Source organism: Bubalus bubalis, chromosome 4 (assembly GCF_019923935.1).
Source record: "Bubalus bubalis isolate 160015118507 breed Murrah chromosome 4, NDDB_SH_1, whole genome shotgun sequence".
NCBI classification, from domain to species: Eukaryota; Metazoa; Chordata; class Mammalia; order Artiodactyla; family Bovidae; genus Bubalus; species Bubalus bubalis.
In genome coordinates, this window is record NC_059160.1 from 78,589,554 (window position 1) to 78,599,697 (window position 10,144).

Sequence of the window (10,144 nt, forward strand, 5' to 3'; positions counted from 1 at the left end):
GATTTCTGCTTCTAACTGTGTGATATACTAGAGGTTCAGTGAACACTTTGTGAAACAATACATCAAATATTCTGGATAAAAACATATAGATACAATACGAAAGACATAATGCAGGAAGTAAATTATTGAGAAGCTGGAATTCATTAAAATTAAAAACTTCTGCTCTGCAAAAGATACTATAAAAAGATAAGATAAGCCACAGACCAGGAGAAACTATTTGCAAAAGACACATCTGATAAAAAACAATTATCCAAAATATACAAAAAACACTTAAAGCTGAACAATAAGAAAAATAAAAAATAGGCCAAGATCTTCAGCAGGCACATCACCAAAGAAAATATACAGGTGGCAAATAAACATACGAAAAGATGCTTCACATCAATGTTATCAGAAAAATACAAATTAAAACAACAGTAAGATACCACTACATACTTCTTAGAATGCCAAAATCCAGAACACTGGCAACACCAAATGCTTATGAGAATGTGGAGCAGCAGGAAGTTTTGTACATTGCTGGTAGGAATGCAAAATGGAACAGACACTTTGGAAGACAGCTTGATGTTTTGTTACAAAATTAAATATACTCTAGCCTTGCAATCCAGCAGTTTTGCTCCTCGTTATTTAACTAAAGGAATTGAAAACTTATATGCACACAAATATTTGTACACAGATGTTTATAGCAGCTTTATTCATAATTGCCAAAACTTGGAAACAACCAAGATGTTTTTCAGTAGGTATATGCATAATTAACTATGGTATAGCCAGATGATGGAATATTATTCAGTGCAAAAAGAAGTGAGCCATGAAAAGACAAGTAGGAAATTTAAATGCATATAACTAAAGAAAAGAATTCAATTTGAAAAGGCTACATACTCTATGATTCCAACTATGTGACATTCAGGAGATGGCAAAAGTATAGAGATGATAAAAAGATCAGTGGTTGCCAGGGATCAAGTATATGTGTGGTGAGGGAATGAAAGATGGAGAAGAAGGAACACAGAGAATATTTAGGGCAATGAAAATATCCTGTATAACACAGTAATGGTGGATATATGTTACCACCCTTTTTTTTATGTTATTCATTATATATTTTACTTTATACATTTGTTCAAACCCATAGAATGTATACCACCAACAGTGAGCCCTGTAAATCATGGGCCTTAGAAGATTATGATGTATAAGTTCATCAGCTGTAACAAATGCAGCACTCTGGATGGGGAGACCATTCATATATGGAGGCGGGGAGTATATGAGAAAACTCTGTACCTTAATTTATTTGTGAATATAAAATTCCTCTAAAAATAGTATTTTTTAAATAAAATATATATAAAGTAAAAAATTTAAATGCATGACTGAGTTGAGTTCAGAAACAACAAAGAAGTATAAATCTACAGCAGTAAAAAGAATTGGAGATAGCATTTGACCTGGGACTATCTGCTTAACTGATGCTGAAGCTGAAGTTCCAATATTTTGGCTACCTGATGCGAAGAACTGACTTATTCCAAAAGACCCTGATGCTGGGAAAGATTGAAGGCAGGAGGAGAAGGGAACGACAGAGGATGAGATGGTTGTATGGTATCACCGACTCAATGGACATGAATTTGAGCAAGTGCTGGGAGTTGGTGATGAACAGGGAAGCCTTGTGTGCTGTAGTCAATGGGGTTGCAAAGAGTTGGACAAGACTGAGTGAGCTGATCTGCTTATCAGTGTGGATCGAATCTAGGTTTTATTAATAAGTCATGTGGATCAGGAACAAGAGACAAAGTCTAAAATAGGAGTATATATAGCAAGATATCAGATAGAAGAAAACTTGCATTGAACCCAGATCTACAAAGAGTAATACCCTCACAGAGTAAATGGGAAAACTCTACCATACAACATGAGATTGTGACCATATGATCATGTTTTGCTACTGGATCTAGATAGAAGAGAAAAAAATACACCTACCCTGAAATGTCCTAATTGTAACCCTGAGATCTACCTGTATGGCCCATAAAACTCCAAATCAACAATTTATAAAATCAGATATGTAAGGATTGCAGTACAGAAATTATGAGAAATAGAATAGAAAATAACTACCTTCATACTTGAACAACTAGGGTATACTTTAAGAAATAGTAAATGGAAATGAAAATAAGAGATCAGGGAAAAAGCCAGAAACTGGCTAATCAGATTTGAAAATGAGCCAAATAGAAGCTCTAGAAATAATTTAAATTGAAAACTCAATAAATAAATCAAATAGCAAATTATGCCTAGCTGAAGAAAAAAGGATGGACCTGGAAATTAAATCTAAAAAAGAACACAAATGTAGCACAGAAAGATGAAAGATGAAATAAAGTTAAAGAGATCTTAAAAATATATAAAGAACATGGTGAAAAGACCTTTTATATGTTTCATTCTAAGGCCCAGAATGATTAAAGAGAATGAGAAAGTTATGGATTGACTTTTACTTATTTTGCTTATAACCTTTCAGCTTCCTGAATCTTATAATGTATGACTGTCAATAATTCATGAAAATTATGTTTTTATTTTTTTTTAATTTATTTAATTTTATTTTATTTTTAAACTTTACATAACTGTATTAGTTTTGCCAAATATCAAAATGAATCCGCCACAGGTATACATGTGTTCCCCATCCTGAACCCCCTCCCTCCTCCCTCCCCATTCCATCCCTCTGGGTCGTCCCAGTGCACCAGCCCCAAGCATCCAGTTTCGTGCATCGAACCTGGACTGGCAACTCATTCATACATGATATTTTACATGTTTCAATGCCATTCTCCCAAATCTTCCTACCCTCTCCTTCTCCCACAGAGTCCATAAGACTGTTCTATACATCAGTGTCTCTTTTGCTGTCTCGTACACAGGGTTATTGTTACCATTTTTCTAAATTCCATATATATGCGTTAGTATACTGTATTGGTGTTTTTCTTTCTGGCTTACTTCACTCTGTATAATAGGCTCCAGTTTCATCCACCTCATTAGAACTGATTCAAATGTATTCTTTTTAATGGCTAAATAATACTCCATTGTGTATATGTACCACTGCTTTCTTATCCATTCATCTGCTGATGGACATCTAGGTTGCTTCCATGTCCTGGCTATTATAAACAGTGCTGCGATGAACATTGGGGTACTCGTGTCTCTTTCCCTTCTGGTTTCCTCAGTGTGTATGCCCAGCAGTGGGATTGCTGGATCATAAGGCAGGTCTATTTCCAGTTTTTTAAGGAATCTCCACACTGTTCTCCATAGTGGCTGTACTAGTTTGCATTCCCACCAACAGTGTAAGAGGGTTCCCTTTTCTCCACACCCTCTCCAGCATTTATTACTTGTAGACTTTTGGATCGCAGCCATTCTGACTGGTGTGAAATGGTACCTCATAGTGGTTTTGATTTGCATTTCTCTGATAATGAGTGATGTTGAGCATCTTTTCATGTGTTTGTTAGCCATCTGTATGTCTTCTTTGGAGAAATGTCTATTTAGTTCTTTGGCCCATTTTTTGATTGGATCATTTATTTTTCTGGAGTTGAGCTGTAGGAGTTGCTTGTATATTCTCGAGATTAGTTGTTTGTCAGTTGCTTCATTTGCTATTATCTTCTCCCATTCTGAAGGCTGTCTTTTCACCTTGCTAATAGTTTCCTTTGATGTGCAGAAGCTTTTAAGGTTAATTAGGTCCCATTTGTTTATTTTTGCTTTTATTTCCAATATTCTGGGAGGTGGGTCATAGAGGATCCTGCTGTGATGTATGTCAGAGAGTGTTTTGCCTATGTTCTCCTCTAGGAGTTTTATAGTTTCTGGTCTTACGTTGAGATCTTTAATCCATTTTGAGTTTATTTTTGTGTATGGTGTTAGAAAGTGTTCTAGTTTCATTCTTCTACAAGTGGTTGACCAGATTTCCCAGCACCACTTGTTAAAGAGATTGTCTTTAATCCATTGTATATTCTTGCCTCCTTTGTCGAAGATAAGGTGTCCATATGTGCGTGGATTTATCTCTGGGCTTTCTACTTTGTTCCATTGATCTATATTTCTGTCTTTGTGCCAGTACCATACTGTCTTGATAACTGTGGCTTTGTAGTAGAGCCTGAAGTCAGGTAGGTTGATTCCTCCAGTTCCATTCTTCTTTCTCAAGATCGCTTTGGCTATTCTAGGTTTTTTGTTTTTCCATACAAATTGTGAAATTATTTGTTCTAGCTCTGTGAAGAATGCTGTTGGTAGCTTGATAGGGATTGCATTGAATCTGTAGATTGCTTTGGGTAGTATACTCATTTTCACTATATTGATTCTTCCAATCCATGAACATGGTATATTTCTCCATCTGTTAGTGTCCTCTTTGATTTCTTTCACCAGTGTTTTATGGTTTTCTATATATAGGTCTTTAGATTCTTTAGGTAGATATATTCCTAAGTATTTTATTCTTTTCGTTGCAATGGTGAATGGAATTGTTTCCTTAATTTCTCTTTCTGTTTTCTCATTATTAGTGTATAGGAATGCAAGGGATTTCTGTGTGTTGATTTTATATCCTGCAACTTTACTATAGTCATTGATTAGTTCTAGTAATTTTCTGGTGGAGTCTTTAGGGTTTTCTATGTAGAGGATCATGTCATCTGCAAACAGTGAGAGCTTTACTTCTTCTTTTCCAATTTGGATTCCTTTTATTTCTTTTTCTGTTCTGATTGCTGTGGCCGAAACTTCCAAAACTATGTTGAATAGTAATGGTGAAAGTGGGCACCCTTGTCTTGTTCCTGACTTTAGAGGAAATGCTTTCAATTTTTCACCATTGAGGATAATGTTTGCTGTGGGTTTGTCATATATAGCTTTGATTATGTTGAGGTATGTTCCTTCTATTCCTGCTTTCTGGAGAGTTTTGATCATAAATGGATGTTGAATTTTGTCAAAGGCTTTCTCTGCATCTATTGAGATAATCATATGGTTTTTATTTTTCAATTTGTTAATGTGGTGTATTACATTGATTGATTTGCGGATATTGAAGAATCCTTGCATCCCTGGGATAAAGCCCACTTGGTCATGGTGTATGATCTTTTTAATGTGTTGTTGGATTCTGATTGCTAGAATTTTGTTAAGGATTTTTGCATCTATGTTCTTCAGTGATATTGGCCTGTAGTTTTCTTTTTTTGTGGGATCTTTGTCAGGTTTTGGTATTAGGGTGATGGTGGCCTCATAGAATGAGTTTGGAAGTTTACCATCCTCTGCAATTTTCTGGAAGCGTTTGAGCAGGATAGGTGTTAGCTCTTCTCTAAATTTTTGGTAGAATTCAGCTGTGAAGCCGTCTGGACCCGGGCTTTTGTTTGCTGGAAGATTTTTTATTACAGTTTCAATTTCTGTGCTTGTGATGGGTCTGTTAAGATTTTCTATTTCTTCCTGGTCGAGTTTTGGAAAGTTGTACTTTTCTAAGAATTTGTCCATTTCTTCCTCGTTGTCCATTTTATTGGCATATAATTGTTGATAGTACTCTCTTATGATCCTTTGAATTTCTGTGTTGTCTGTTGTGATCTCTCCATTTTCATTTCTAATTTTATTGATTTGATTTTTCTCCCTTTGTTTCTTGATGAGTCTGGCTAATGGTTTGTCAATTTTATTTATCCTTTCAAAGAACCAGCTTTTGGTTTTGTTGATTTTTGCTATGGTCTCTTTTGTTTCTTTTGCATTTATTTCTGCTCTAAGTTTTAAGATTTCTTTCCTTCTACTAACCCTGGGGTTCTTCATTTCTTCCTTTTCTAGTTGCTTTAGGTGTAGAGTTAGGTTATTTATTTGACTTTTTTCTTGTTTCTTGAGGTGTGCCTGTATTGCTATGAACTTTCCCCTTCAGACTGCTTTTACCGTGTCCCACAGGTTTTGGGTTGTTGTGTTTTCATTTTCATTCGTTTCTATGCAAATTTTGATTTCTTTTTTGATTTCTTCTGTGATTTGTTGGTTATTCAGCAGTGTGTTGTTCAGCCTCCATATGTTGGATTTTTTAATAGTTTTTCTCCTGTAATTGAGATCTAATCTTACTGCATTGTGGTCAGAAAAGATGCTTGGAATGATTTCTATTTTTTTGAATTTACCAAGGCTAGCTTTATGGCCCAGGATGTGATCTATCCTGGAGAAGGTTCCATGTGCGCTTGAGAAGAAGGTGAAATTCATTGTTTTGGGATGAAATGTCCTATAGATATCAAGTAGGTCTAACTGGTCTATTGTATCATTTAAAGTTTGTGTTTCCTTGTTAATTTTCTGTTTAGTTGATCTATCCATAGGTGTGAGTGGGGTATTAAAGTCTCCCACTATTATTGTGTTATTGTTAATTTCTTCTTTCATACTTGTTAGCATTTGTCTTACATACTGCGGTGCTCCCGTGTTGGGTGCATATATATTTATAATTGTTATATCTTCTTCTTGGATTGATCCTTTGATCATTATGTAGTGACCGTCTTTGTCTCTTTTCACAGGCTTTGTTTCAAAGTCTATTTTATCTGATATGAGTATTGCTACTCCTGCTTTCTTTTGGTCCCTATTTTCATGGAAAATCTTTTTCCAGCCCTTCACTTTAAGTCTGTATGTGTCCCCCGTTTTGAGGTGGGTCTCTTGTAGACAACATATGTAGGGGTCTTGTTTTTGTATCCATTCAGCCAGTCTTTGTCTTTTGGTTGGGGCATTCAACCCATTTATGTTTAAGGTAATTACTGATAAGTATGACCATCTTTTAAAATATTGCTTATGTTGATAGTGGTCTTCCCTGGTGGCTCAGTTGGTAAAGAATCTGCCTGCTGCAACGAAAGAGACCTGAGCTTGATCCTTGGGTTGGGAAGATCCCTTGGAGAAGGGAACAGCTACCCACTCCAGTATTTTTGCCTGGAGAATTCCATGGACAGAAGAGCCTGGCAGTCCATAGGGTCACAAAGAGTCAGACATGACTGAGCAAATTTCAGTATAATGATAGTAAATATTTTGTTTTTATTTGCTTAAAATGTTTTTCCATTTTTCCTTCCTTTTAAAAGAGTGTTTCACTGAGTTAGAGAATTTTAAACTTGCTAATTATTTCTTCTCAACATTTTGAAAATGTTATTTCAATATTTTTTTCATAACTACTATTGTTCTTGGGGCAGCTGTCAATCTAATCGGTTATACCTTTGCAGGTGTGCTGAATTTTATTTCCTCTGTTTTTTTAAAGATATTTGAAACACAACTTTATTTTGATTCTAAATGAAAAGGAATGGGAATGACAGTAACAAACAAGACTCCACCACTGAATACTGTGATGTGACTGTAGCAAGGAGGAAACAACTCTTCCAAAGTAGCTCAATATGCAGGTCTAAAAAATGAAGGTATTTTAGCTGCCACATTCACTCTGAAGCCCATTCATCTCCTTTAGCATCCCAACGATTGAGCACATGTTCTATTTAGCTATACAATAATGTAGCAAATGCTGGACTGCCCATAAAACTAAACTTCTGACTCCGGGATCCAGCTTCACATCATCTTCATTTGGGAGAGCTGTTTTCTGAGCAACCTCCAGCTCATGCTCATGTGCTGCCAAGACTGGGGCCATGACCATTTCTGGTGGGGCAAGAGCATGCATGGAGATGAACTTCAAGTTAGTGTTTCTGATCAGTTTTCTAGCAGGCCAGAGGAAGGGTTTTTCAAAGTTGTAGTTACTTTTGACAGAAATGTCATAGTACTGAAAATTCTTCTTTCAGTGGAAGACAATTGACTTTGCTTTTATCTTTCCATCCTTAATATCCACTTTGCTTCCATACAACACAATGAGGATGTTTGCACATAGTCTTATCGCATCACTATGCCAATTAGGCACGTTCTTGCAAGTAACTCTCAATGTTACATCAAACATTATAATGGAATACTGAGCTTGGATACAATAGCCATCTCTCAGTTCACCAAATTTCACCTGACCAGTTGTAACCCATATATTGAAGTTAATAGGTCCTCTGCTGGAATGGAACACAAGGAGATGAACTTCAGTACCCAAGGTAGCTATTGCATACACTTTCTCAAATTCACCAGTCTGATGCTGTTTCATGAATGTAGTTATTCCAGTACCACCATCATCAATCAATACAAGCTTGAGCTGAACTTGGGGTTCTCCTTGGGCAGCCATTGTGATGTTACTTCCATGCCCATCTCTCTTTCCTGTATGTTTAATATCATCTGTTTGGTATTCTACAGAAATTCAATAAAGAAATTTGAGGGAGGGAAATAATCCCACATATCCCAGAGATGCAAGAGGAATGATGAACAAAGAAAAAAAGTAAATATAATTAAAGCTAAAAATATATAAAATGTATAATTATTGGCATAGGAACCAAATAATTATTGGCAGACAGGGCAGGAGATGTTACAAACCCCACTCTTGCAGAGGGGCTTGGCAGATGCCTCCATAGCTAGAGCTTGCATAGGAACTTGGAATGTTAGGTACATGAATCAAGATAAATTGGAAGTGGTCAAACAGGAGATGGCAAGAGTGAACATCGACATTTTAGAAATCAGTGAACTAAAATGGCCAGAATGGGTGAATTTAATTCAGATGAACATTTTATCTACTACTGTGTGCAAGAATCCTGTAGAAGAAATAGAATAGCCCTCATAGTAAACAAAATAGTCCAAAATGCAGTACTTGGGTGCAATCTCAAAAGCAACAGAATAATCTCTGTTCATTTCCAAGACAAACCATTCAATAGCACAGTAATTCAAGTCTATGCCCCAATCACTAATGCTGAAGAAGCTGAAGTTGAATGGTTCTATGAAAACCTACAAGACCTCCTACTAACACCAAAAAAAAACTAGTACCAAAAAAAATAATAATAATAAAATAAAAAGATGTTCTCTTCATTATAGGGGACTGGAATGTGAAAGTTGGAAGTCAAGAGATACCTGGAGTAACAGGCAAGTTTGGCCTTGGAGTACAAAAGGAAGAAGGGCAAAAGCTAACAGAGTTTTGCCAAGAGAATGCACTGGTCATAGCAAACACCCTCTTCCAACAACACAAGAGAAGACTCTACAATAGACCTCATCAAATCAATTCCAAAATCAGTTTGATTATATTCTTTGCAGCCGAAATGGAGAAGCTCTATACAGTCAGCAAAAACAAGACTGGGAGCTGACTGTGACTCAGATCGTGAACTCCTTATTGCAAAATTCAGACTTCAATTGAAGAAAGTGGGGAAAACCACTAGACCATAGATGTATGACCTAAATCAAATCCCTTACAATTATACAGTGGAAGTGACAAATAGATTCAAGGAATTAGATTTGATAGAGTGCCTGAAGAATTATGGATAGAGGTTTGTGACATTGTATGGGAGGACATGAATAAAACCATCCCCAAGGTAAAAAAAGGCAAAATGGTTGTCTAAGGAGGCCTTACAAATAGTTGAGAAAAGAAGAGAAGCTAAAGACAAAGGAGAAAAGAAGGATATACCCATCTGAATGCAGAGTTCCAAAGAAGAGCAAGGAGAGTTAAGAAAGCTTCCTCAGTGATCAATGCAAAGAAATAGAGGAAAACAATAGAATGGGAAAGACGAGAGATCTCCTCAAAAAAATTAAAGATACCAAGGGAACATATCATGCAAAGATGGGCACAATAAAGGACAGAAACAGTATGGACCTAACAGAAGCAGAAGATATTAAGAAGAGGTGTCAAGAATACACAGAAGAATTATACAAAAAATATCTTAATGTCCCAGATAACCTTGATGGTGTCATGACTCACCTAGAGCCAGAGATCTTGGAGTGTAAAGTCAAGTGGGTTTAGGAAGCATCACTATGAAAAAAGCTCATGGAAGTGATGAAATTCCAGCTGAGCTATTTCAAATTCAAAAAGATGCTGCTGCTAAAGTACAGCATTCAATGTGCCAGCACATTTGGAAAACCCAGCTGTGGCTACAGGACTGGAAAAGGTCAGTTTTCCTTCCAATTCCAAAGAAAGGCAATGCCAGAGGATGTTCAGACTGCCAAAAAATTTCACTCATTTCACATGCTAGCAAAGTAATGCTCAAAATTCTCCAAGCTAGTTTTCAACAGTACATAAACCTAGAACTTCCAGATGTTCAAGCTGAATTTAGAAAAAGCAAAGGAATCAGAGATCAAATTGCCAACATCTGTTGGATCATGGAAAAAGCAAAAGAATTCCAGA

The 10,144-nt window shown here is 36.3% G+C and overlaps 1 protein-coding gene across 1 annotated transcript; it reads right to left on the reverse strand.

The window, feature by feature from the left end:
• Nucleotides 1-7,438: 7,438 nt before the first annotated feature.
• On the reverse strand, nucleotides 7,439-8,417 carry LOC102414588 (GTP-binding nuclear protein Ran-like). The gene has a single exon (XM_045165200.1). The coding sequence runs from the start codon at nucleotides 8,108-8,110 to the stop codon at nucleotides 7,688-7,690; it is 423 nt and encodes a 140-aa protein (XP_045021135.1). The 5' UTR covers nucleotides 8,111-8,417; the 3' UTR covers nucleotides 7,439-7,687.
• Between the last annotated feature and the right edge of the window lie 1,727 nt (nucleotides 8,418-10,144).